Raw genomic sequence first — 27173 nt, forward strand, 5'->3', positions numbered from 1 at the left:
TGACGGTGGCTGCATCTCCAATGTGGCTGACTGATTACGTAAGGTGTTTCCAATGCGCCATCCCGAAGCTCGACCTCACATCTGAGCGCCCGCGACTGCACAACGCATGTAGTTCCCTCCCCACTCTCCCGCACACACCACCGCACACCATGGTCATAAACCCAACATACCTCGCGCAGCGGACGCGCTCATGTACGACACGACCGACCTCGAGATCCCCTACAGCGAGCCGAGACTAACCTGCAAGACAGCAAAGAGCTGGAGCGATGCGAAGACGAGGGTTCTCGCGAGTTACCGGGACTGGTTGAGGGCGGTACGTGGAAAATATTACAATAAAAGCACCGTGTCTTTGGCGGCGTGGACACAAGGCGCTGGTCTTTGGGAGGATGAGGAGAGTTCTTGCTAATGGGAAGTGCTTCAGGCCCCAGAAGTCCAAACCATGTACTCGCTCAACATGCCCGTTTCCTCGATTCGCACAAAAGTCCGGCAGGAGTTCGAGCGGCATCGATATGTTAGCCAGTTGAAGACGGTGGATGTGCTGTTGATGAATAGTCATCAGGAGTTTCAGGTGAGTCTTTGGACGAGGGGACAAGAGAAAGCGGGACCGAGACACGCGATGGGATATCTCAGCCAAGTGAGAGAGAGGAAGAAAATGAGAAAACGCTACGAATGCATGAGTACTGGAACTACCGGACAATTCGCTGACTCTGTGTCGCTGCAGGAAACGCTGAACTTCTGGAAACAACTCACGCACGTGCTGAAGTATTTCCGAGCGGAGGAGGATCCTCAGGCGAGACTGCCGAAGAACTTCATTCAAGGCTTCATTGAGGTGAGTACCGTCTGGCACAACGCGTGGGGCAAAGACTAACGACGTATGACAGGGCCGCAACTGAGTGTAGAGCACGGATCGTCACGAAAGAGCTCGCAGCATGTTGTATATATCATACCCGTATCAAGGCTGCTTCTAACCAACTGACTTCGCCCTGTCCTATCTTGCTAAAACAGCAAGTGCTTCCTCCTTGACCGTCGCAATCGTGCCTTCTTCGCACGATTCACTCGTCGCAGCGATTTGCTTCCTCGAGCCATTGCTGATTGACGTCGAGTTGGCCTGGGAGGTTGGTCGCATCCATGGTAGCACAGATCCTTTCATACACCAGCCATCTGACGTTCGAGCCAACCTCGGCTCAGCTCTGCCATTCGTGCGCTTCTTCTTCTCGGATGACTTGCGTGGCTGATCTGATCAGCATTTCTTCCTTTCTTCGTGCTCACTGATCATTTGTCGTGCACGCCATCAGGATTCTGGGCCATGTAGTCATCGCGCGCAGTGGTGAATTTCTCCTCGACGACATCGCACATGTCCGCGAGGTCTTGAAGACCTTTCTTGAGAACTTCAAAGACGCTGACATTATCTGTGAAACTCATGTCATTAATCGCCACCTCTCATTAGCGGCCGAGCACGATCAAACATACCCCATGTCTGTATTCGCAGGTTCATGACAGCTTCTGAAGGGTGCGGTATTGAGTATCCGACGAACTCGACATCAGGACTGAGCATATTGGTTAGAATGGGGCTTGATGCGATGGTTCTTGGCATAGATCCGGCTCACTTCTTGGAGATCATGTATCGTAGCGCGTTGCCGAGAGTGTGGTCTTCTTTCTCGAATGCGAATGATGCAGCTGTATCGGTGGATCCGCGAAGCTGCTATCAGTCAGCTTGTCTTCACCTGCGATGATTTTGCGAATAAATCGCACCAGAGTTAGTCGCTGCTTGCCGACCACAATCTCTTCGCCGTTGACCTCAGCGCCCGCGCTCGCATCGGCCATCTCTTCATCGTGTGACATTCCGAACGTCGTGAACCTTGCGAGTTCTGTGAGAAGGTATCGATAAGCCTTGGAATTCCTGAAGAAATGTCGAAGAGGCAGGCACGGATTTAAGGTTTTGCCGGAGGCTGCAGGGTCTGGCCAATGCTTGTGCTCCAGAAGTAAGAGCGATCCGACGTCACAACAACTTTTGTAGAATCTCTGCCAGATACTTTCACCTCCGTCCTCAGTTGGAAACACTTACACAGACTACTAGTGAACAAGAACACCACCCACCATGTCCTCCGAAAAGCGCATCCGCTCCGCGACCATCGCCCGCGACACAAACGAAACCAAAATCCAACTAGCCCTCAACCTCGACGGCGGCGCCCTACCCGAGCTCGAAAACATCGCCAACGGCACCACAGATGGCCACGCCACTCAAGCCTCCAAATCCCAAACCATCTCCGTCTCCACCGGCATCGGCTTCCTGGACCACATGCTCCACGCCCTCGCCAAACACGCCGGCTGGTCTCTCCGCCTCAAAACCGTCGGAGACCTTCACATCGACGACCACCACACAGCCGAAGACACCTGTATCGCCTTAGGTCAAGCCTTCAAGCAAGCCTTAGGCACAATCACAGGCCTCGCACGTTTCGGATCAGCCTACGCGCCTCTCGACGAAGCTCTCTCTCGCGCGGTCGTAGATCTCTCGAATCGTCCATACTCGGTCATTGATCTCGGAACCAAGCGAGAAAAGATTGGAGATCTCAGCTGTGAGATGCTACCGCATTGCTTGGAGAGTTTTGCACTGCATGCGGGAATTACGATGCATGTGGATTGCCTGCGAGGGAATAACGATCATCATCGTGCGGAGTCGGCGTTCAAGGCTTTGGCTGTTGCGTTGAGATTCGCGACAACGCCTGTCGCTGGAAGAGAAGGAGAAGTGCCCAGCACGAAGGGAGTGCTATATTGAGATACATAATTGGGTTTTTATGAACATGATGAAAGGTGTTGCTTGACGGGAAAGAGCTCACATTTGCAACACATGAATTTGAAATCTTCGGAGGTCGTGTATGGAGAACGACAGATGCACATGTATAGAAAAGAGACTCAAGATACCCACGAAAACGTATTGCTCTGAGTGTAAGCATGACAAGTCTAGTGACCTCCGGCTCCGGCCTCAAATCTGGCCACTTCAAGGCTTGATCATGAGACTGTAGTGCAGATGTTACGAATACTGTTCCTTGACAGCGTTACTTGTTTCTCCTAAGAGACGCGGCATAAAGTACATAAGCTGAAGTAGTGTAGAAGCACTGAAACCACCCTATGCCAGGCGTCTACTATAACTCTGCCATTCGTCTCATCAAAAGAGCTCGCTTCTTTCTCCACTCTGCGTGAAATGAAACGAGCTTCCCGCCAATGCATGACGTGGATGCCATGCAGGTAAGCTCCTTGCGGATGATCTTCTCAGACCAATCTCAATTCCTTCGACGCCGGTATCGTGCAAACAAATCCCATCCTTGTCGCCATGAACAGTGGTAGAGCCTCTATTCGTCATCACTCTGAGCCACGCTCTCTGTGCCGCCCCGCGATGAGTTGCCATTAGCTCTCGCGCCGTTCAGCTTCAGTTTAATGCCTGACTTCGCCGGCTGCGGTGTGCTGACACCTGACATAGGCCTTGTCGATCCGCCATCTGCACTGTCGCCATCGAAATCTTGCCACTGTGGGAAGTTGGCAGTTTCTTCACGAAGCTTTTCGAGACAAGCACGCTGGTCGAAGGTCAGTAAACTTCTTCAAATCTGCACGCACTGGAATAACTTACCTCAATCGTGTGCGCGTCAGCAAACAATATGCTAGCGTCGTCATTGTATTGCCGGCAGTTGTTGCACAGCAGCGCTATGTCTGCTCTGAACTGCCGCACGCTTTGATACTGCTTCTTGTTGATCTTGTTCTCGATTTGCTTCATGCAGATGGGGTTCTTGATCAGCTGGTAGTAGTCCGGATAGTCATGCTTGGGTGGTAACTCGAGGAATGGGTCGATAATGCCGCGCGGCGGCACGTTCGGGTCAGACGACTCCTCTTCAAGGTCTTGTAATGAGTCATGGACGTTGTCGAGGATCTGCTGAAGAGATTCGCGGTCTTCCTTTGATAGCGTTTCTGTGATCTTCTGGTTTCGACCACGCTTCTTTGGAGGCTCCGGCAAGCCATCCATGGAGGCCTCATCCGCCTTTCGCTTTTCCGGCCGAGACTTCGTTCGGGAGCGCTTCTTGGGGGCCGGCGACTCGTCCTCACTATCCATACCAGGTGGAGGAGTATCAACGCCCTCGCCGTCGCGTAGTCGTGACTCCTTCTTTGCTGATCGGTTGGCAATCCGCTTTTGCTTCCGCGCAATAGCGTCTTCAATCGTGTCGTCGTCTGCGTCCACGGCTTCGAGCCATTGTTCTTCTGTAAGCCCATCATCGTACTTCACCTTGGCACGCTCACGAGTGCCTCTGCCATAGTTGACCTCAATCTCTTCTACCACGGGATTGTCATCATTCATGTAGATGTCTGGAAGCTCGCTTTCGCCGAGCAAACGAGGTAACTTCTTGTCGCCCGGGCCGTAGCGATCGCTCTTAGCTCGCTCCCGATCAATCTCCTGGAAAATGGCCAGCTCGTGCTCGTGTCGGATCATGATGTCGTTGAGGTCATCATCGTCCATCTCGTCGCCCTCCATCTGATCAACAGCCTCTGCAGACTCCAGCATGACACGCAACATCTCGTCACGTTCCTCATTCGTGGACTTGTTGTCGAATTTACCAGCTTGAATGACCTTGCCATCCATATCAAGCTTGTATTGGGCGCGCTCCAGGATCTTCTCTTCGACCGAGTTGCTAGTAATCAGACGAAGGATACGCACTTCATTCTTTTGACCAATACGATGAGCACGATCCTGTGCTTGCAAATCCTGGTGAGGGTTCCAATCAGAGTCGTAAATGATGACCGTGTCGGCGGTTTGCAAGTTGAGACCAAGACCTCCGGCACGCGTGGACAGCAAAAAGCAGAAGTATTCAGAGTCAGGTGCGTTGAACAATCTGAGCAGTTCGGATCGGTCGTCGGCTTTTGTGGATCCATCCAATCGCAGGTATTTGATGCCTCGGAATCGCAAGAAGTCCTCCATGATATTCATGATTTGTGTCATTTGGAAGAACAGCAAGACTCTGTGTCCTGTCGCTTGAAACTTGGGCAGGATACGGTCCAGCAGTTCAAATTTACCCGCCGTACGCCAGATCAGGTCGTTCGTGAGTTTGTTTGGATTCATTTGGTCCTCCACCTCCTCGAACACGAAGGGATGGTTACACAGCTTTCGCAACTGCATAAGCATATTGCTCAACCCGCGCATACCGGTCTTCTTGCCATCAGCGCCAATAACATTGATGCGGTTGTGTTGCATGAGCTGCTTGTACAGCTTGGCCTGGAGTGCGGAAAGATTGCACTTGATCACACGTTCTTGCTTGTCGGGAAGATCCTTTTCGACATCCTTCTTCAGACGGCGCAGGAGGAAAGGTCGGAGCACCTTGTGAAGACGCCGAATGACAAGAAGTGACTCTTCTTCTGTCAGCTCCATCTTGTCGCCACCGCCTGTGTTTGCAAAAGGCGTATTGAACCACTCATCGAACGACTTTGCGGACTTGAAGATATTCGGCAGTACAAAGTTCAACATAGCCCACAGCTCGGTAAGGTTGTTTTGCAAAGGAGTACCAGTAAGAATGATGCGGTATCGGGTGTGGTAGTACTGAGAGATGGTGCTGCTCAGTTTCGACTGGGCGTTCTTCATTCGGTGACCTTCGTCGACAATCATGTGCAGCCATTTGATCTTGCTCAAAATCGGACGATCCTTGATGATAAATTCGTAGGTGGTAAGAAGAACCTGGAAGTTCCCATAGCGAATCTGGTTTTGGAAGACCTTTCGCTGAGTCGGATTTCCCTTGTATACGATGCGGGTGACACTTGGAGCCCATCGGTCGAATTCGTTGGTCCAGTTCGTCAGTGTACTCAGCGGCACGATGACGAGATACGGGCCTTGTTGACGCTTCTTCTCGATCAGGTACGTGATCAAAGAAATGGTCTGAATCGTCTTTCCGAGACCCATCTCGTCTGCCAAGATACCATTGAGGTTGTTGTTGTACAGCGATATCATCCATTGCAAACCCTTCAGCTGGTATTCCTTCAAAGTACCACCAACCAAATTGGACGATTGCGCATGGACTTCTTCCTTGATGCGATGAGCAATCTCGTAGTAATCCGTCTTCGGCTTGGTCTCATCTTCGCTGTCAACTTCGTCGTTTTCTTCAACCTCGTCTTGGACATCGTGGCCCATTCTTCGCTGTTGTTCCTTGACAGATGCCGCGAGCTGGTTCAAGAACCCATCCGTCTGTTTGAGCAAGTGTGAAATACGCGAGTCCTTGGCTTGTCCCAACAGCTTGAGGTAGGTCTCTTCGTCGTTGGCCTTCAAGGCTTGCAGACGTTGCTTCGCCGTTCGCTCGATACGCTTCTGCTCTTCCTTTTCGATATTGGCATGTGTCGAGATCATCATGCGTCCCAACTTCTGCACACGAAGCTTGTGAGCCTGAGCGCCGTTTCTGATGTCCTCGGCATGTTGCATGATCGATCGAATGTACTCGTTGTGCTTCTTCTTCTCCTTGTTCTCGGCAGCATCGCGTTGCTGCTTCTCGAGCTTCTCGGTGACGCGAGCCTCTCTCAGGCTTTGCTTCTTCACCCGACGGTACATGGATCGATTGGCAGTCATAGACAGGTTGTCGGAAAGCATCATCTCCCTCCCAACTTTTTGTCGCATCTCGCGCTGCTTTGGTAGCAAGTTGAGCATTTTGTACTCAATCATCGCTCGCAACTTGAGATGGGCATTGTCTTCTGGTACATCTGACTTGCTTGGGTCCCAGCCGCCAATGTTCGCAGATAGCTTGCTCAGCTCATTCTTCCGTGTCAGCACTCGGTTGTAGACGATGTTCTCTCGTTCCTCCCGCACGCGTTCTGGATCGATCCCGAGTGGCATTATGCTGGGAATCATCGGTCGATAGGGTCGATGGGCGTGATCGACATAGCTAATGCGCTTGAGCATCAGGCCGTGAGGGTCTGTGAAGGTTTCGAAGCGATGTCGGGTTGTCAGATCTGTGCTCGGTCCTGCTGAGCCATTTGAGGCATCCTCCAGCGTCTTGCCTGCGGCAGCTACATTCTCGGTGAGGCTCGGGCTCCGTTGCGTCTGTCGTGAAGCGAATATGCGCTCTGCTATGGCAGGCGGGATGGCCTGATTCTTCTGCAACGCGCCGAATGCTTGCATCTGGAATCGAAGGAGTTCGACCTGCTTCTTGTTCAGGTTTTCCTTGCCAGTATCCATCTGCCCAGGCTGTGGGGTTGAAGATGGACCGGTGGGCGTTTGCTGGGTTGCCTGGGCATTGAGCTGTGATGTCCCATTGACGGCTGGTTGCTGACTTGTCTGCGCCTGCGCGTCTGGCTGCCCAGCCATGCCTGCGGGAACACCGTTTGCGTGCATCTGCATGGACGCGCCATTTTGCTGCATACCGCTCTGCTGCTGCTGTCGCATTTGCGCCATCTGCGCAGCCTTCATCTGCTGCATGCGCTTCACCTGCTCCGTTCGCTGCTGCACCTGCGATAATACGGTGCGCATCTTCTGCATCTGTGGGTCAGAATCCGGCACACCTTGTCTCCTCTTGCTTTGGTACTCCTGTTCTCATATCAGTATCCCTCCATGCACGAATATACAACCATATCGTCGCGTACCTGGAACATGGCCTTGACCTGGTCGCCAGTCATCCCAGGCGGCAGGACCTGGTTGACGACAGCATTGCCCTGCGTCTGCTGCTGCTGCTGTTGCGGCATGCCTTGGTTGGGCTGTACCGCAGCCATGATGGGCGATGGAGGACGCGATATCGCCCCGGCAGTGGTGTCCTCACAGCGCAAGCGTCCAGCTGAAGACGCGCGTGTCCCGTCCACCAATGAGATATCCTAGGCGGCGGCGCGCATCAACGGCGGGTGGGCGGGGGTGCAAGGGAAAGTGTCCAATGCGGGTGGTGATGTCGCAAAGCCCGTGACCTCGAACGCGGCCTGGGGAAGTCGCTGGGTGGACGTGTGGTGGGAGGGTGTGGGCAGGCGTGATGGGAGCCTCGTCGCGGGAGGGCGTGTGGTGTGGAAAGAGTGGACACGTCGCGTTGGGCGTGGTCGTTTGCGCAGTCGCAGTCCGCTCCGTCGCGCGTCGCGCGTGTTTGGACAGACTTCGCAGAAAGTCGTAGCGGGAGTCTCCTCGGCGATGGTGGAGAAGACGCTGCTGATGGAACGGGCTTGCTGTCGCCCTGCGGCAAAGCCTGTGAGGAGGAGAGCGCTGCCGGCTATTTCCGCACCACGTGACACCACCCAAGTTCACCCTCTCGCGCCGGACTTCACATGGAAACCTATACACATGCGCCTTGGTCGCAATCTCCTCCACAACTCATGTACTATGAAATGCCGATGACAACAGCATTGGCGATGATGTTATCAGACCTGTAGTGCACATGAAACCGCTTGTTCTTCGCTTCCTCGAGGCTGCCGATGACACCTTCTGCCCCTCATGAGCTAGCGCATATATGTATTTGACGACCCGTGACTATGTTTACATTCACGACTCTGCCATACTAACCTACAGACACAATGTCCCTTCTCACCCTTCCAGCAGAGCTTCGACTGAGGTACGCATACTCAAGTTCTCTCTGCAACCAAGCAATTCACTAACCTCATCCTCCAGAATCTACGACTATCTCCCCGATCTCCAACCCAACCGCATCGAAACTCTCACAGCCTACTCAAATCTCACACTTGCAATCAGTCGCGTCAACACCCTCCTCCGCTATGAAACTCTCATCATTTTCACCTCAAATTCCAACTTCACAATCGCCATGGACGACGGACCCCAATTCTGGCTCAAACGCCTAACAACCTGGATGAACAGCTTATCCCCCATTCCACTCTCCCGAGTCCGCAGTCTCCAACTCAGTCGTCACTGGAACATCCCCGCTCCCATGCGTTGGCAAGGGCACTCAGGCTTCTACATCCGCATGGAACGACCAAGACTGAAGTCAGAAGTTAAAACGTTCCCAATCTCCACCTCTTCCTCAACAGACTCTTTCCCCTCCGCCTGGTCCAACCGCTTCGTCAAACCCATTCATGAAGCTGAAGGAAACTGGACCGTTACAGCAGGAACATACCCCGTTTCGAAGGATTTGCAAGGCATGCGTCTCGAGAGCGTCGAGCTTCTGGCAAAGGTCATTAGACAGTACTTCGCAGCTACTTGGCAGTGCTCGGATGCGGACGAAGAAGAGGTCGGTCTAAAACGTGAAGACGTGCTCTTCCTGTTGCGAGCGATGGACATCGTAGCTGTGTATCAAAACAATCCCCTCGTCGGTTCAGGGCCTGGACAGCACCGGAAGGCTTGGCTAATGATGAGAGAGAAATTGAACGCTTTGGAGCATGGATTTGTTACGGCTTAAGGAGATATATATACGGCTTGACGAAACGAAATGATGGACTCTTTGCATACATGTGATATCTCTTTTAGTTTATTGTCTGATACCTGCGAATTTGTCATGCGAGCCTTCAAAATCATTGAATATCCTCGCACCGGGCTGTGTGTCGACGATTTTCCAGTGCTCGTGTACCGAGGAATGTCGAAACGGTGCATTGTCAAGCTCAATGTCACATATCTAGGGATTTAGCTAAACCTACCAAAATTAAAGAATCGAACATAGCGTCACGACACATTCATGCGACAGCTTCAAACCGCTCATGTATTCTCGAAGCATATCAAAGATATAGCAGAAAGCTCACTGTCCGCATAGAAGTGCGCATCAGCTCGCTGTCGTCGTCCCACAACTTTCTGCTCACGTAACCCTAAGCAGACCCTTGCAACACGGACACACGAACCCTAGCACGAGAGCCAATAACGGAGAAGCGAGCCTCACTGAATACTGATAACAGACACCAAGAAGCCACATGATATGCAATAAATGTATTCTCATGACTCTTGGCGATTTCTTCATTCTATTCGCGCATCTAGCGAATCTCGACGCACTCCCATTCATACAAATCTACTGTACACACACACAGCCAGCCAGCAACTCAGTCACTAAGCTCAATAGGCTCATTCTCATCATTCCCAACCTGCTGCAAGGCCTCATTGACTTGCCTCTTAGGCGGAGCAGCGTAGACCTGACGGCCGTGTTGGTGTTGATAGCCGTTCGCATACACGCCTGGATCGCCCTCGCTTTCCTCATCTTCATCATACTCCTCGCCGTCTTCGTCAAAGTCGCCCTCATCTTCCACATCGCCATCGCCAGATCCGTCTTCATCTTCAGAGTACTCGCCCATGTATTGGCCGTTGGGCTGATCAGATGCGTCCTCTTCGATGTCCTCGTCATCTTCATCTTCGAGATCTTCTTCAGTGAGGGGTGGGCCATGGTGGTAGCTGCCAGGTAGCTGCTCTTCGTCGTCGATATCTCCAAGGTCGTCCTCACTGTGACCAGGAGAGTCATCTCCAGCATCGCCATCATCGTAATCAGCGAGAGCTGCGAACTTGTTGCTGTAGTCACTCTGAGCTGGCACATCATCGACGAAGCCCTCCAGACCTGCAGCGGCATTGACTTGATTGAAGAACTGCGCTTGGCCGAATGCCACATCCTGTGCACCTTGATCTTCTTGCGCGACCTCGTCCTCGTCGTCGTCAGACAGCAGTGATATGGCCTCCGAAGCAGCCTGGGAGGGCATGTAGGAGTTGGTAGGTGGAGTAGGACTTCCCTTCGAAGTGGGCGCGAATGGACTTTGGCGAGCGACGTCCTGGTGCCCAAAGCTCGCTGACAAGGCCTGAGGGATCTGAGATGGCGGAATTGTATGGTCTTGGCTCTGCTCGGGCTCCTCGGGCGCGGTAGTAAAGCTCCACGAGGGCTGTTGCGTGAAATGACTGCTGCTCTGGCCGGTGACGGGTTGGTCGAGAATTTGATCGTCAAAGCCAGGAAAGCCAGTGGGTTGAACCGTGGATGGCGTGTCTTGGACGCTGGGCCCGGTGTTTGCAGTTCCATTCGGTCCCGACTTCGTACTCTGCAAGAAAGGATTGACATGATTGCTGGCCGTTGCGAAGGATGAAGACTGTGAGAACGGGTTCAATGGTTTCGCAGACTGGCTAGCTTGACCGAAGGCTGAAGAGACGGCGAACGGGCTTGACACTGATGCCGGCTGCACAGCTGGTGCGGCTTGTGTTGGCGGAGCGATAGTGCCACCATTGCCATTTCCAAGACCGAATGAGGTGTGCTGAGTGGTGGAATCTGCACCGAATCCAGTACCTGCCGTCTTGAAAGTTGAATCAGCCTCGCGATCTTCAGTACGTGAAGACGGTCGACTGTTCTGCGCAGACCTTGAAGCTCGGATCTCGTTCGCTCGTTCGATAGCTTTCGAGTACTGCTCGCGTGGCACAAACTTGCTTTCGCGGAGCCGGTAAGCAGGAACGTCGCGATCGTTAACTGATCTCCCGAGATCAGAGTTTCCTGATGACCGCAGTCGAGCTTCTGCGCGTGCACGTTGCAGAGACGGAGACTCGCTGTCAGAATGCGAAGCACTTCGACTCCGACGGAGGTCCTCGTCCTTAGCCACTTCGGATTTCATGAAAGTTTCGCTCTCCTTCAATGCCTCTCTAGCCGCGCGGAGTCGAGCGAAAAGGGCCTCGTCATCCTCATCAGTCTTGGAGCGGACAGATCTAGTTGATGGGGGTGGCATCAGAGCGCGATCTTGGTCCTGGTGAGCGTCCAAGCGTGCCAGTGAGGAAGCACTCAGTCTTGGAGAAGCTGCATCCAAGGAGTCCGACCGAGACCTCTTGGTCCCGCGCTCTGCACCACTTCGAGCACTACGATTCGGCTTCAAGCCCATCGCTTTCATGCGGAAGTATGTCGATTTGGTGGTGCTTGTGCGATGAGTCGCGTCGCTAGCGAGTGAGAATCCGAGGAAAGATGAACGCTTCAAAATGTCCGCTTCAGGGCTCCCGGCGGTTGTCGACCTCGCCATGGTGCCATTGCTGTCCTCGTAGCTGGTGCTCTTCGCGCGCTTGTGACCCAACGGGCCAGTCGTCGAGACAGAGCTGCCATCAACGGACTCCGCCGTGCGTTTGCTGCCAGCTCGTGCTTGCCCATTTGCCGCATAGCGACTTCCTCCGTTGGTCGACTGGAACATAGCGTCGACTGCTGCCTGTTTGGTGGGCCTGTCACGAGCAATGACGGAGCCAGCCCGGCTAGAGCGAAGTGAAGAAGTGTCGAGAACACTGCCGCTGTTACCCATCTCTTGATCCTGTGACGCTTGGAGTCTTCGTTGTTGTCGTTTTCTCCGCTCGGCTTGCTTTCGTCTCAAACGGCGCATGCGCGAAATTTCCCGCCACCTCTTTCCGAACTTGTCCTGCAGGCAAAATTGTCGATAGTCGTCGGCTTCCTGGTTGATGCGCTCAAGATAGACCTTCTCTTGCACTTCAGTAATCAATCCGCGCACGCAGAATTCCACGTACTGCTTGAGGTAGCCAGTCGTAGGATCTTCCACGAGTTCCTTCGCAAGCCGCGTGATGATCGCGTCAAATTCCGATGCTGATGTATCTGCACGCGTCGCGGCAGGTGTAGCTGCATGCGATTGGCGCTGTGAAGCAAGCGATGGCTTAGCAGGTTGACTTGAAGGTTGTAGGTGACTGCTGTCAGCACCTGCCTCGTCGCTTGCAGTGAAGGAGTTCGACAGCGGTGATGGCCGCTTGGGTTTCGTGTCCAACGCTGACAGACGTCGTGGCGGTGAAGAAGAGCCACTCGGCGGCGAGACGGTAGTTGTTGGTTGTGAAGTCGAGTTTGATGTCGCCTGAGCTGTCGGCGGGGATTGAGGTGGCACAATAGACTTTGCTTCAGATTGTGCAGTTTGGCTTGGCGCGCCCGTGGTGGCACCAAAAGGTTGACCAAGCAGTGACGTCTTGTGCTGTTCCGCGGGCTGCGAAGGTGACTTCGGCTCCGTCGGCGCGAATGACGGGAAGGAGAAAGTAGGCGCTGCGCTGCTGGCGAAAGGGTTGCTCGCGCCGAGAGGTGCAGCGGTGGAAGTACTTGAGCTTTTCTCCTCAGTCGAGCTTGTGACAGCCGGCCCTTTGGGTGCAAACAAGCTGGGAGCGGCGTTGTTTGCGGGTGCAGTTGCCGCTGGTGTTGCGGCGAAGAGGCTTGGAGCGCTGGTTGTTGGTGTTTGACCAGCGCTGCCGACACCAAAAGACAGCTTGGGTGCTTCTGATCCGTTTCCATTGGTTTGTGCGCCCGTGAGCCCCAGTCCGGTCGATGCAGCAGGTGTCGGTGCTTGAGAGAAAGCAGAAGTCGTCGGAGTAGCCTTGAAAAGACTGCCGCCCCCTGTATCGCCGATACCTCCACCTGCCGAAGCGAAAGGATTCGTAGATTGCGAGGGCTGACCAAAGCCGCTCAAGGGCTTGGCAAAAGGAGACGCATTTGACGGCGATTGACCCAGCGCAGGAGCGGCGGTAGTTGATGGTTGACCAAAGGCAGACGGTGTAGCCGAAGAAGGTTTACCAAAAAATCCTGTGCTGGTAGGCTGACCAAAGGATAGCTTCGGTGCAGCTGTGGTTTCGCTCTCTTTCTTGCCTTCCGGCACAAACAGAGTGTCTTCTTCGTCCTCCTCCTCCACATCCTCCATCCCGTCACCATCTTCACCATCCATCAGATCTTCTCCCTCTTCATCCTCTTCCTCCACTATTTGCCCCTGTTCTTGTGCTTGGCGTATGCTGAGACCATCGATAATGGCAGCGGGAGTCCGTCGCTCTCGCTTGCTCTCGACCAAATATGACTTTAACTGTGGCGGACCTCGGCCATCATTCTGGGGTAGAGTGCGGTTGGTGATTGAGCTGATATCCAAGTAGCGGTCACTCCCGTCCGGCAAGTCCTGAAAATGAAGACCAAAGTGGCTGCAAAAGTCCTCCAATTGTTGATCGTCATCGAAGTAAAACATTCTGGCCATGCCTGAAAGTGTCCATTCGGTATTGGGAGGACCTGCGGTTTTGACTCGTGTTGTGCGAACAATGGCGTTGAGCACCATCCTGCGGACCAAGTTGAAGTAGATCTCAGCCACGCAAGCCATTAAATAGGACACTCCTCTTGACTTGATGAGCTGCCAGAACTTATCCCAATCCTGTCGTGCAACAACATGAGATGTAGCGTGAACTCCAGTGAAAGGCCCCTGAGAGATCCAGGTATTGCACGCAGCAGCATACAACTTCAGCGCCTGTTGCACCCGCCGGTCGGTGGCGATTGCCCGCGGCCATTGCTGCACGCGGTCTTCGAGATCCGGCGTCGCATCTTGAAGCTGGAAGATCACGCAGTATGCGCGAAATTCCGCCTCGTGAGGCAGAGCGAAGCGTCCACGACAATCATCGTAATACTGCATGAGTGAAAGTAGAGTCTTGTCCAGCTGCTCTCGTTCCTGTTGCGCATTGTACGCTTCATACGGCTTCTCCTCGAGAGCCAGCTGATGTAGCGACATGATATGAAACCGAGCAATTCTCTCAAAGCATTCGATCGCAATGCTCAAATCGTCGGCCTTGCTCAGTTGCTGTATCGAGAAATCGTTTCGAATGGCTCGTGTCCGGTCCCAGACGAAGTGATGGACTTTTGCAAGCGGCGACTCTCCCAGTATCGTGTGGAATAGATAGTCGCACGTCTTCTTCAGCACTGGTGGAGGGCGAAGATCCGATGGTAATTGTGCCTCATCTCCTGCTGCCGACCGCCTGAACTTCTTGACCATCCGGCTCTCATCCATTGATTCTTGATCAGGAGTAGACGCACTCATATTGGGATGCTGTTCGCAAGTATCAGGTCTGTATCTCCCACGTATCCTCATCCGAATCGACCCACCTTTTCTTCGTCCCAAACATCGCGCTGTACGGCCCTCTGCACTCGTTCGTATTCCGCGCACATTGACTGACATGTTCCAACTGGCGTGATCGCTTCGCTGAGTCGCATGGGTTTATCGGGGTCGGACATGAGGCCCTTTCGAATGGCATCTTTGCGCTCTCGGTCGCGAGCTGTTCTGAGCTATATCGAGTCATCGTCTGCAGACCGTTAGTGGCCTTTTGGGGTCGGAGAAACTTACTGCTTGCCATCGCGCCTCCATGTTGGCCGTAGCTGATGATGTGCCGCTCATAACAGAAGGTGTTCGCGAAGGTTGGCGAGAAGCATTGCCTCTGGTCGTCTTAGCTCCTTGGAATGTCGTCGCCTGCCCAAATCCACCTCGGGTGGTGTTTGCCGTCGGTCGCGCGCCATTGTTAAATCTACCGCCTCGACCTCGAGAAGGTCCTGTTGGGGTTCCGGTCGGTGTCGTGCCCGGCGCAGCAAGACCTCCGCCGCGACCGCGTCCGCGAGTTCTCCCGGTCGACATGGCTGTCGAGGGGGAAAGAGCGTGTGCCGTCCCGCATGTGTCTTTGCGCGCGATGTGAGTGGCCGGATTAAGCGAATAAAAAAGGTCCAGACATGCCGAAGATAGTGAAGAACAAAGACATTCGCGTGGGAATCGGTGATAACGTGCAAAGCCCAAGGCGCGTCGTTTCAAGGCGGCTACTCCCGCCGGCCCGGACCACCAAGTGTGGTGAATGACTGGCGCCGCAAACTCAATCCAATTCCCTCAACTTCACGTGTTGATGACATTGTATAGGAACTAGCTTACGGGACAATCCTCTACATTTTGTCTAACGCTAATCGAGTCTATGCACAAATGACTCGGAATTATTCTATTCACAATATATCCAGCCCTGTCCTTCTTTCATGTCTTCATCACTCGTCTCTCATTTTCAACGCAAAGCAAAGCAAACCATCGAATCGCAACGCTGATAAACAAGTAATGATACTGTACATAGGCCCTCGCAACAACATAGGCAAACGCCTCAAACATTGGGTGTCTGAACAACTGACGCGCTCGCTTTCACGCTATCAAGAAAAATCAACAAACTGGCTTGCGAAAGCTGAGGTGTATGTCCGGAATCTGTCGAAGAAAGCGTCACTGACGACTGTGGTGTTGATGGTGATTATGCCATTGAAGTGGTTGGCTGACGGGGATGCTATTGACTTGTACTGGTAAAGGCTGTTGTGCATCGACCATGACGTCGGGCTCCTGATGGTAAGGCTGTGAGTACTGTTGACCAGAGATGTTCATAGGAGGGTGAAAATCAGCAATCGTAGGATCAGATTCTGCTGGCACGAAGTATGAAGCTGGAGCCATGGTCATGGCGTAGTGCTGTACTGGGACGGTCTCTGCCACGGACGACTGCGACATGGCGAATGCTTCCATAGACATTGGTGGCGCCCCGATTGGCGAGTACACTGGTGTGCTGGGCGTTGCTTGGAACTCTGGTTGAGACACGTGGGCCATGTGAGTGATATAGGGTTGCGGAGCTTGCTGGTATTGAGGGAATTCGAAGTCTTGACGGCCTGGGAAGGTGTTTGGAGCCGGAATGACCTGGTATGGTAGATGGCTCCCTTGTTGCTCGCCGTACGGTACGCTTGGCCACTGTGCTGGCTGATCACAGCTACGCCAAGACCAACTTTGCACACCACTGTGCTGTGGAAGGCTGTGCGTGTGGTGTTGGGGTTGGGCAGAGGTTTCCTGGGATGACTGCTGGCCGTAAGGCGAGACATGGGTAGGACCAGCTGTGAGCTGCGCATTCATGTCTCCTGTAGCAAGGTCCGCACTGCTGCCGAAGGATGTCGTCACGGCAATCTTCTGATCCGCGATTGGAGACACCGGAGTGTGAGGGCCGTTGATCTCTGTGGCATGCTTACGATGCGAGTGATGGCGCTCCATTGCTGACGCCACTGGAGATGCAGAATCTCGCTTCATTCTCTTCGTTGGCGGTCTGCTGCCATCGGCAGACGCAGACCGAGTCCTGGGCACTTCGTAATCCGGGGATGATGCAGTCGAACATTGTCTGTATCGCTTCGCCGAGTAGTTCTTGCGGTCTTCTTCTTCGTCGACATAGGTGTATGTCGTGTCGCCGTCTGTCACATCTCGTTAGCATCGCTTGCCATACGTTCAACCAATCACTTTGCCCCACATACCAATTGCATCATTGAGATAGTCCTCCTCCATCTCAGCCACTGCATACATCTGGTCCATCAGACTCCGTCGATGCTCGATGCGGTGAGATGAACCCTTGGGTAAGTCATCGAACACCTCATGCCCAGCCAGCTCTTGTAGCCATGCCGTCCAGCCGCGTTCGATGTGAGTTTTGCTTGGCTCTGTATCGTAGCGATTCCATTTCTTCAGCTGGTCTGGTGTTGGGCGGAGACGAAGGAGATGTAAGCACAATCCCGTGCGCTCTACATGAATGTCAGCAATATTCAGCGAGTCGGTCGTATCAAAACATACCTTCTCGTTTGATATGATCCGGTTCGATGAAGCGACAGACTTGCATATCAGGCCACCACGCTGGAACCTCGGGCTTGATACCTGTCTCTTTCTCCTGTTTGTTGTTCTGGTATGGGTACTTGGCTTGTTTCTTTGGGCAGATGCCTTTGATCCATGCTTTCGCAATCTTCTTGTTGGCCAGTTGCTGCATGCGCTTAACTCTGTTGAGCAAGAAAGCCGTGACAGCCTCAGTGTCGTCGATTCGGAAAGATTTGGTTGGTCTCTGTGTGGGCGCCTGCGTCTCGTGCTGAACTGTAGTCGGAGGCTTGCAGTCACCAATTGATGGCTCGCGAGGCGGAGTCGGACATTCATAGCGGTTCGCATGGCGTGACAGTATCGGACGGCCTCGTTGTCTTGCGGGCTGGAAAATTCGTCGTCCATGAAGCTGAGTGGAGGATTTGACGGGGATCATTCCCATATCGTCAGCCGAATCATCAGCTTCAAGAGGCTCTTCATTGGCAACTGGATGGCCTCGTCGTGCCGCTCGTGTGTTGCTGGGTGATCTGTCTTTGGATTGTTCGTAGGCTCGCTGAAACTGGTTCGTCAAGTTCAGTTCGTCCAAATATGCCTTCACGTCGTCCGAAGCATGGATACGGACGTTTCCAGCCTCATCAAATGCTACCAATGCGTAAGCTCTTCGATTGTCCAGAGATCGCTTGATCAGCTCGAGACTCTGTGGAGCACATTAGTCAGTAGGTGATTGCAATGATCGAGGACCCAGACATACTGGTTCGCAAGCAGCAACTTCTCGTGGCTCCACATGCGTCACTCGTCTTTGGCGTTTGACTACGCTTTGCATCGCGACCATTGTACAAGATCTATCGTTGATAGCAGGTCAGTTGCCCGTGTAATGTAATCCTGGTCCGAAACAGTGGGTCCCAAACCGAGCCTCAACTACACACAATGGCTTCTCGTGGAAATATTAGCCGACGTGTGCATATTCTCATGGCCTAATCGACTCACTATCACTGTGTCCGTCTCATGAGCTTGATGGATGTCGTCGACGGAGCCTGTAAGTCGTACCGCAACGTCTGTTTAGGGTCAGCATAAGGTTGCTTCTTGCATGAACGCTTCAGGCGTACCAATGTGTCGGTTAGTGCTATCGTCTGAGCTTTGGTGTGTGCTAGACAGTAGTGTGGGCGAGATCCGTAACGACTGGTTGGAGGGATTGCCAGATAGAGTTTGAGCAAAATGTTTGGGTCGGTGCGTGTATGACAGGAAGGGACCGAACGAGGGATGGTTGGAACTGATGAACAGAATAGCCTCCCACTTGGAAAGATGCGGTGAGGGAAGGGATCTTGGGTTCAATAAGAAGAGTTTCAGCAGAGCCCAGCTCGCCTCCCGCGTGGACGTGCACACCTTTTGACAGATGTCAATGATGTGGATACACCACCCTAGCCCTTCAGATACAGAGAGACAGTGGAGCACTGTATGGAAATCTCTAACGAGAAAGGACTAGGCAGGAGGAACACGAACAGAGAAGGTGTCGGAGAACGTTGACATCACGCTCAGGCGCATCCGACGGGCAGCCGAGGAAGTCCACAGCTGTACGATACCTAGATCGAGTCCACCCCCACTGCGTGACCAGCATCATCATCTCACCAGATCAGCTTCGTGATCTAGGAGAGAGATGGACTACCCACGCCGAGAGATTTCAGGGAGCCTGTGGCAGCGGCAAGGGCACAAGCGTGGGAAACGCAACTCGTGAGCGGGACCAGGTCTCGGGAACAGAAAGGCTTGTGCTGTGGTGTATGCTGCCAATGCCAGCGCAGCAACCGAAGGGACCTGCACCAATTTGCTGCAGGCGCAACAAAACATGGTCCGCAGCGCCGGGACTGCGCTGCACTACGCCGAATGCTACAGAGGCAGAGTCGAGGTGAGCGCTCCACACGGCCAGTGAGCGATCGACATCGATCTGGGGAGGGTCGGGAGGGATTGCAGACGAGATGAATATCCATGTCCATCTGCACGGGAGTGGCCGTGGAAGGTGATGGCCGGCAGCAGCGCGATCAGCCTGGAGATCCTGCTTCACAGCGTCAGAGGATGGCGGTTTACTGTAAGCGGTAATTGGGAGGACCTGCGCAGCGTGCCTGGATGGTCTGGAAGTTTCGTCGTCCGAAGGGCATGGAGTTGTGCCGCGCAAGCGAAGCATGCAACTAGACGCGTCGGGTGGCAGGCAACATATGACCGCGCGCTGGATCCCGGCCAGCGCGCGGTGTAACTGATCCCACAGGCACAGGCGTGCCCGCAACGCTGTGCAAGTTGAGGCTGCTCGTTGTTCCCGGTCGGCCAGCGATCGCGCATCGGCCTACTGCAACCAGGTTGACAACACTCTCGCCATGCTGCAACCCGTCAGTGCATTTTGGTTCTCATCAAGGCACGACCGCAGTGCTGGGACGGTGTGGTGAGGGTGACCGTTTTCTCTCGAAGCGCGCGTGGCGTTGCCTCCGAGTGTCGTGCGTGGGGCGAGGAGTTTTCGTCGTCTGCGCTGCTCCTCCCCTCCTGCTGCTCCCGCCCGCCGCCCGCCGCTCTTGCTGAAGAAGCACATTGTATCTGCACCGAGCGGGGCAGGCGCGCGCCTCGACTCTCGCCCTGACGCCGGGCGCATGTCTTCAGCAGGGATATGTGATTACTTCAAGAGGTTTGGCACCGCGGCCCGCAATCCTCCATCGCGTGTGAGTGGCAGCGACAAGGAAGACAACCACCGAGATCGCCAGGGCGGGCGAGTTTCAGCTGTGTCGAGGTGTCGAGGGCGCCCGGCAAGCGCATCCGGTTACGATGGCATCGTCCTAGATCTGCCCAGATCAGCTAGATTGATTTCTGCCTACGTGATCGATTGCCCACCGGTTTCGGCATGCCGTCGAGGGGGGCGAGCAGGGATTAGCATCGGCTGTTCTTCCGCGAGCCAGCCTGTGTCGCGATTGTGAGCAAACGCCAGGCCGGCCCGTCTGCCCCATGCTCACGCTCACGCTCACGCACCGCGCATTGCAACCCACCACCTACTTTGTGACCTTTCTATGACCACATGCCAGACCTGACGTCGCACCGCATATGCACACGGCCTTGACATCTCAACGTCTGCTGCTCGCGCTCATGCAAACTGCTGCGCGACATGGGGAGGAAGGGACGTGGACCTGGTCTTGCGTGAATGCGTGAGTGCGTAGCTTTTCATTACTGTTCATCGACTTTCTATTGATTAGAAGCCTCCACTTGACCCAGCAGCCCCGACTCTTTCACCAGTTCGTAGAACAGCCCTCTGCTTTGCACCAAGTTCGAAGGCGTGTCAAACTCCTTGACGCTGCCATTCTGCAGTACCACAATCCGGTCACTGTCCAGGATGGTGTTGATACGATGCGCAACTGTGGGCAAGGGTTAGCTTCTGAAGGCGGAATATCAAGGCAAACACTTACTCGTGATGATCGTTCGATCCTTGAACATATTGGAGCGTAGGGTAGTCTGTAGCATCGCATCCGTCTCCACGTCGACGGCTGCAGTGGCTTCGTCGAGGACCAAAATATTGCTTGGCGTGAGTAGCGCTCGCGCTAACGACACCAACTGTCGCTGACCTTGACTGAGGTTAGAACCGCCCTCGTTGATGTGAGCATCCAGCTGGCCATTCATGGACGCTACGTGGTCCCGCAGGCGGGCGTGATCAAGTACGCTCCACAGCTCCGTATCGTCGTGGATGTGGCCTGGATCAAGATTGTCTCGGACGGTGCCCTCGAACAACGCCGCATCCTGTGGAATAATGGCCAGGCGACTTCGTAAATCATGCAGACCTATTGAGCTTGTGCTGAGGTTGTCAATTGTTACGTCACCTTCCACTGCTTCAATTATCCGGAATAGAGCCAAAGTGAGGCTGGACTTGCCCGCCCCGGTTCGGCCGACCACGCCTGCAGTATGTTAGCATGGGAATGCCGTTCAGAGACATGTGTGGCCACCGCCACTCGCACTCCTAGCCCAATTCGCACTTACCAATCTTTTCGTGGGACTTGATGTTCAGAGTGACGTTCTTCAACACCAAATCCAGTCCTTGGCGGTAGCGCGTGCTGTAGTTGTTGAACGACACGGCGCCCTTGGATGGCCAGCTATTCGGCGGGCGGTTCTTGAAGATCACTTCCGGCGCTTCGCTTGGTAGGCGAGCGTATTCCAAGACACGCTCGACCGAGACAATGTTTGTTTCAACCTCGACAGTCTGCCTCACGATCCAATTGAGAGACTGTGTGATCTGCAGAGCGTAGCTCATGGCCAGACCGACCAAGCCCGCGGACAAACCACTGCCAGTCGTCACGGAGATGATGGCGAAACCAGCCGCTGCCAGGATGATGATGGACCCGATGAATTCCAGCCGAACCGCCAGCCATCTGTTGGCGCTAATGGACGGGAAGTACGCGCGCAGGTTGGCGTCTACACGCCATTCATTCTCCAGCGAAAAGCGCTTCGTCTGGCGGTAGGCGCGGATGGTGCTGATTCCGCTAAGCGACTCCTGAAAGTGTGCATAGATAGGGCTGCGACTGATGCTGTCCAGTCGTTTCAGCTCACGAGACGTGCGTAGATAGTACTTCTGAATCCAGATGTAGAGGCCGCCAAGAGGGATGATGAGGGCGACGAAGATCGGAGTCGATGCCGTAATGATCACTAGTGTAAAGATCGCTGGATATGGTCAGCCACACGATACGATGAGATTTGCGATCATCCCACGCAACAACGTACCTCGAGCAGCATTGACGAACAGCATGTTGAAAGTGCGAGCTGCACGACATGTTAGCATGACCAGGATCGCGGAACAGTCCGAGCGGGGCTTTTCTGTCGGCTGCATCTACGCGAGCACTAGCACTCACCTAACACTTCATCCACTGATCTCCAGTTAGCTTCTGCAGTATTCGCCATTTTAGTGGATGTACATACCTTTGTAGATGTCGGACGAGAACCGATTCAGAATTCGACCACTCGGCGTCGTTTCAAAAAAGCTCATGGGGCTCCGGAATCTTCAAAGACGTCAGCATAGACAACATGACACCTGACCGCGAAGATACTTACATTGCGTGAGCCATGGATGCGTGTAGTTTTCGAGAGGCCTGCAATTTCACCTGCGTTAGCATGCAGATTCATGTGGTCGGCCCGCATTCGCCTGAGCAGCCACGCGCGAAGGAGCCGGGATGACCTGCACGTCGCCAAAATAGAAGCCGGGTATCCCTCCACTCACCTCTATCGAGCAGAATATCCACAGAATGAGGGTCTGCAAGACAACGAGCACGGCGGACCCTATGCCGAACGCGAAATAAACCATGATGTAAAACGTGACGTTCGGGTTCGCTCCAGCAACATCGTTGGCCTCTGACCACTGCTTGAGCCATACTGATCCCCCTGTGAACACTTGCGTTAGCATACGGTAGTGCCCAGCAATGACTTCGACCTTCGTACACCGAGCAAATCCGATGCCCGGGTTCACCCATGCCCGATCGATAGTCGAGTCTAGGTTGCAGTAGCGACTTACCGATTTCTGCGGATTTGGCTGCTAACAAGGTGAAAATATAGATGGCCACCGCGACGAGGTTGGAGTTCTTGGCGTATTCCTTGTACACGTCCCACTTGACTTTGCCTTGCTCGGAGAATTCCTTACTCTGCCGAGTCTTGACATTGCCTTTGTTCTCTTCTTCATCCGTTACCTTGCCGCGCGGACCGCGGAAAGATGCGGTACTTGCCCGACGGAGGGTGAGATTGCTGTTCTTGCGGGTCGCCATTGGACCATTACCTGATCAAAAGTTAGCACTGTTGCCATAGTGGAGGCTGCGCGCGTGGGCTATGCGTTGTCATGCTGAACAAGCGGAATGCCATCCGACGACCACATCCAGCCGATTGCGAAGACGAGCATGTCCGCAGAGCTTCGTGAGAAGGAGGAATGAGGGGGAATGTACGTACCTGACGGGCGAATAGGATGCATGTGAGTAATCCCGTCTTCAGCTTCAGCAGTTTCTTCAGGATCCTCCGCTTCGTCTGGCTCGTAAATCGTGCTGCCCTCTGACGGACTTCCCAATCCGCCAGCTCTCCTCTCATCATCTGTGTTCTCCTCAGAGCTGGATGTCTTGATGAGCGCAGCAACCTCTCCCTTCATGGCCATGAGCTGTTCGTAAGTACCACGCTCGATGATCTTTCCATCTTTGAGCAACGCAATGAAGTGGGCTTCCATCAACACAGGAATGGCGTTTGTGCTGAGAATTCGAGTCTTGCTCGCCAGAAGACCCTTACTTCCGAGAACGTTGTCAATGATGTGACGACCAACATGTTGATCCACCGCTGAAAGAACATCGTCCAGCAGGTAAATGTCAGAACGGGCATAGACGGCACGAGCGAGAGTCAGACGAGCTTTCTGGCCTCCAGAGAGCGAAATTCCACGTTCGCCAACCTGCGTTTGGTCTCCATCAGGCAAGCTTGCGAAATCCTCCGTCAAGGCACATGCATGCACAGTTTTGTCGTAGAACTGCGGATCCCAACGGTGGCCAAAAACAATATTTTCGCGCACAGAAGCGTTCATTACCCACGAACTCTGAGCGACGTAGGCCACGCTGCCACGCACAATGACTTCACCTTTGAGCTTGTAAAGGTCTCCGAGCATTGTCTGCAACATGCTAGACTTGCCTGCACCAACTCGCCCGACGATACAGGTGAGCTCGCCCTTGTGGGCAGCGAAGTTGATGTCGTGCAACACGTTGCGCTCCTCGTCCTTGTTCCAGGTGAACGTGGCATCGCGAATACGAACAGATTCCTCGCCAGCGCGCGCATTCTCTTCTCTGATGACTGCATCTGTCTGGAGTTCAGGCGCAGTGAAGTAGTCCGACAAACGATTTATGGCCACGCTTGCCTCGACAATGGCAGTGATGACCATGGGCAGCACGGCCAAAGGGAAGCCCAGCATGTTGAAGAGCGTGAGCGCAGGGAACACGATATCCGTGGACAGAGGGCGGCCGCTGACGGCCACGAAAACGGCGAAGGTCGAGCAAGACACCAAAAATGGAGTCGAATTCCAGGTGAAATTGGCAATGGCGACAGTGCCACCGATCTTGCGCAGTGTGTGCAATTCCTGGTCGTTTCGAATCGTGTTCAGCTTGTTCATGAAGGCATTAGTCCAGGCATATAGCTTAATCGATTTCATGTTGTTCAGAATCTCCGTCATCAAGCGCGTACGAGCATCTTTGTTCTTCATCTGTCGTTTCTGAAGGGTCTTGGAGATTCGAGCAATGAAGCCATTGATAGGAATCATAAGAATCATGACACCAACACCAGCGAACATGCTTACACCAACCAACTGATAGAGCGAAATCATGCAAAGTGTGATCTGAAGCGGCGCCGACCAAAGCTGCTGACCGAACTGAGCCAGATCCTGAAGACGCTGCGTGTCGACAGCCATGTAGTTGACAATGTCGCCAGTGCTCTTTGATGCCCGGCCTTCGTTGCTCAGTCGCATGCTCTTGGAGTAGATCGCCGCTGTGAGCGCGGCCTTGACCCTCATGCCAGTCTCGAACGACCTTTGGAAGTATTGATGCAAACATGCAGTCTGGCTGATTGAGACGAGAAACATTGCCAAGGCAATTGCCGCACCTTTGATAGGCGGCTCTGGGACCCTTCCAGGACGATACGAGTCCACGAATGCTATCAGATATCTCAGCAGCTGTGGCTGAATGAACATTAGACAATCGGACATCGTTTTGATCATGGCTCCAACCAGGTATGGCCCTCCAAAAGAGGTGATCAGAGCGATCCATAGACTGGGCTTCTTCTTGTTTTCCAGCTGATACGTCCACTCCTCTTCAAATGTGTTGGCCGTAGCTCTAGTTGTATCACCTTTGCGCAAGTTCCACAAATCGTCCTGGGTCAGGTACTCCTTGTAGCCATATTTCATCATAGGCGTCATCCACGAGAAGGTCAACTTCGAGAAGAAATCGGCATATTCCAGCGGGCATTCGTCCTCGTCTCCCAGAGCATCGTAGGCAGAGACTTTCTTCGGCACCAGCCATTCGAGGACAAATTCCGCAAGGGCCAGCCCAACGCTGGCCGCAAAGACCGCGAAATAGCCCACATGTGTTTTGAACAGCTCTTGCGAAACCAGACTGCGGAGCTTGACCGCAGACACGAGCAGAAAAAGCAACCAGTATATCAGGACTACGCCGTGCGCGTGTCGCAGCCGCCAGTGCTCCAGATACTGTACGACGCCCACCACGCCCAAACTCAGCAGATTCGCGATTGTAGTCCAGAACCTCACGTCTTTAAACCACACTCCGTCGAACCTGTCAATCTGAAACGCTGCCTGCGCAATCGTTGTTCCCACAAGCGCGGCAATCACTCCCAGCTTCGCGTGAAAATGCCAATTCTTCGCCACAGGCTGCGGAGTTGTCCTCTTCAATAACCACCACACCGCCGCCAACCCCGCAAACATGCCCCAAGCCGAGACAGCCAGCACGGGAACGTCGAGGAAACATGGTGTCAGGTCGTATCGGTAGGGACTCAATGGCCCCCAGCCCTCAATGTTGCCGCATAGCGATTGCGTGCCGGATTTGGAAGCGGCGAGGTAAGTCGCGTAGAATACGTCGGTGCTCTGCGGATTGCTGCTCGGATGGTCAAGCGATAGCGATGGTGATAGCGGTGGTAGTCCCAGCACAGCTTGCGGCGGCGGCCGAAAGTCGACCATTGGCGATTGAGTCGAGGGCACACAGCCGGCGATCTCCTCTGCTGTGTGCGACCCAGAGGAGGAATGACGTCGAAGGTATACACGTTCCGCAGGGGGTGGGTAGATTTGGCAGGATTGAGGTGCGGTAGAGAATGTTTGCAAGAAGATGATGATGACGATGAGAAAAAGGCGGCAAGGTCCAAAGTCGAGAACTTACGTCGGCACACACAGACACCACGCGCTTTGGCAGGACTCGCCCGATGCGAAGCTTCTAAAGTCCGACCGGTCAAAATCCACAGCGGCGGGTGTTTTGGTAATCGTCACGCAGACCGCAACGTTGAACTAGGATCAATGAGGCATGGCGTCGATGGCAGACAAGCTTCCCTTCCGTCACTGACGGCTGGACGGCACGTGCACACCGAGCTTTTGACGAACGACAGTTCTTTGTCTGCCATTGTTTCTGTCTATTCACTTCACATGTACATTTCCCTTGCAGCCTACGACAGACGGTGATGGTGCGGACACATGGCAGCCTGACCAGAGATGAAGAAATCAATGAAGCTTCGTGGGTGGCCGCCCGGGGCGCTGCTGCAGGAGCTGCAAAGGCATGTAAGACACGAGCATGGCATTGATCATGATGATGTTGCTGCATTTGCCTCCCCGGGACACCGCAAGAAGAACTTTCTGCGTACATCTCAACAGCTCAATTCAACTTACGCTAACGGGTCCGATCTAGTGGGGTCTTCTCTCCCTCGCAGCTGCAGCAGCAGGCTATGCCTTTTCGCCTCTATATCGAGGCCTCACCTTCCAGTTCAAAGTGTATGCCCCCGCACTGTCCTCAGAACTAATTAGAACGGTTGTATAATAATTGTGTGACAGCTTCTTGCAGATGTCAGGCATGACAGCCGGGGCTATCATCGATGCAGACAGAAGACTCATCGCGCACGAAGCCATGGTACGCAATCGCAAGAAAATAGCCCGAGATGCCGAAGTCTGGCGGAGGTACGAAGAGGACTACCAGCAGCTATTAGATGAAGCAAATAAGGCTCCCAAAGAGGATTGAAATCCAGAGTGATGTGTCTGACCAAATCTTTCTCATCCAATGGCGCCTCAAAACAGCATCAGTCTGGAGGAGTCGGTTGAACAAACACCTCAAATCGTCTCGGCGCCATGCTCGAAATCATTCTTTTGG

General features: G+C 53.8%; 9 protein-coding genes across 9 annotated transcripts; 4 read left to right on the forward strand and 5 right to left on the reverse strand.

The window, feature by feature from the left end:
* Window positions 1-149: 149 nt before the first annotated feature.
* RHO25_010961 (uncharacterized protein) lies at window positions 150-893 on the forward strand (the record flags this gene model as incomplete). Its single annotated transcript, XM_023602161.2, has 5 exons — window positions 150-192; window positions 252-313; window positions 422-568; window positions 722-829; window positions 882-893. 5 exons carry the CDS (start codon window positions 150-152, stop codon window positions 891-893), a joined length of 372 nt encoding a protein of 123 aa, XP_023450918.1.
* Window positions 894-1272: 379 nt separating this feature from the next.
* On the reverse strand, window positions 1273-1842 carry RHO25_010962 (uncharacterized protein; the record flags this gene model as incomplete). Its single annotated transcript, XM_023602160.2, has 4 exons — window positions 1273-1409; window positions 1471-1547; window positions 1608-1699; window positions 1753-1842. 4 exons carry the CDS (start codon window positions 1840-1842, stop codon window positions 1273-1275), a joined length of 396 nt encoding a protein of 131 aa, XP_023450919.1.
* Window positions 1843-2098: 256 nt separating this feature from the next.
* RHO25_010963 (uncharacterized protein) lies at window positions 2099-2776 on the forward strand (the record flags this gene model as incomplete). Its single annotated transcript, XM_023602159.2, has 1 exon — window positions 2099-2776. One exon carries the CDS (start codon window positions 2099-2101, stop codon window positions 2774-2776), a length of 678 nt encoding a protein of 225 aa, XP_023450891.1.
* A 574-nt stretch (window positions 2777-3350) lies between these two features.
* RHO25_010964 (uncharacterized protein) lies at window positions 3351-7728 on the reverse strand (the record flags this gene model as incomplete). Its single annotated transcript, XM_023602158.2, has 3 exons — window positions 3351-3572; window positions 3626-7546; window positions 7603-7728. 3 exons carry the CDS (start codon window positions 7726-7728, stop codon window positions 3351-3353), a joined length of 4269 nt encoding a protein of 1422 aa, XP_023450890.1.
* A 780-nt stretch (window positions 7729-8508) lies between these two features.
* On the forward strand, window positions 8509-9344 carry RHO25_010965 (uncharacterized protein; the record flags this gene model as incomplete). Its single annotated transcript, XM_023602157.2, has 2 exons — window positions 8509-8546; window positions 8603-9344. The coding sequence occupies 2 exons, from the start codon at window positions 8509-8511 to the stop codon at window positions 9342-9344; spliced, it is 780 nt and encodes a 259-aa protein (XP_023450997.1).
* Window positions 9345-9972: 628 nt separating this feature from the next.
* RHO25_010966 (uncharacterized protein) lies at window positions 9973-15294 on the reverse strand (the record flags this gene model as incomplete). The annotated part of the gene is made up of 3 exons (XM_065603344.1): window positions 9973-14715; window positions 14772-14951; window positions 15010-15294. The coding sequence occupies 3 exons, from the start codon at window positions 15292-15294 to the stop codon at window positions 9973-9975; spliced, it is 5208 nt and encodes a 1735-aa protein (XP_065459416.1).
* Window positions 15295-15909: 615 nt separating this feature from the next.
* On the reverse strand, window positions 15910-18124 carry RHO25_010967 (uncharacterized protein; the record flags this gene model as incomplete). Its single annotated transcript, XM_023602155.2, has 4 exons — window positions 15910-16907; window positions 16968-17228; window positions 17278-17989; window positions 18044-18124. 4 exons carry the CDS (start codon window positions 18122-18124, stop codon window positions 15910-15912), a joined length of 2052 nt encoding a protein of 683 aa, XP_023450886.1.
* Window positions 18125-20505: 2381 nt separating this feature from the next.
* RHO25_010968 (uncharacterized protein) lies at window positions 20506-26002 on the reverse strand (the record flags this gene model as incomplete). The annotated part of the gene is made up of 10 exons (XM_023602154.2): window positions 20506-20675; window positions 20727-21209; window positions 21292-21969; window positions 22030-22068; window positions 22158-22172; window positions 22225-22304; window positions 22357-22394; window positions 22523-22683; window positions 22814-23071; window positions 23239-26002. 10 exons carry the CDS (start codon window positions 26000-26002, stop codon window positions 20506-20508), a joined length of 4686 nt encoding a protein of 1561 aa, XP_023450885.1.
* Window positions 26003-26536: 534 nt separating this feature from the next.
* On the forward strand, window positions 26537-27044 carry RHO25_010969 (uncharacterized protein; the record flags this gene model as incomplete). Its single annotated transcript, XM_023602153.2, has 3 exons — window positions 26537-26590; window positions 26718-26800; window positions 26861-27044. 3 exons carry the CDS (start codon window positions 26537-26539, stop codon window positions 27042-27044), a joined length of 321 nt encoding a protein of 106 aa, XP_023450889.2.
* Between the last annotated feature and the right edge of the window lie 129 nt (window positions 27045-27173).

Source organism: Cercospora beticola, chromosome 7 (assembly GCF_033473495.1).
Source record: "Cercospora beticola chromosome 7, complete sequence".
Lineage (NCBI taxonomy): Eukaryota > Fungi > Ascomycota > Dothideomycetes > Mycosphaerellales > Mycosphaerellaceae > Cercospora > Cercospora beticola.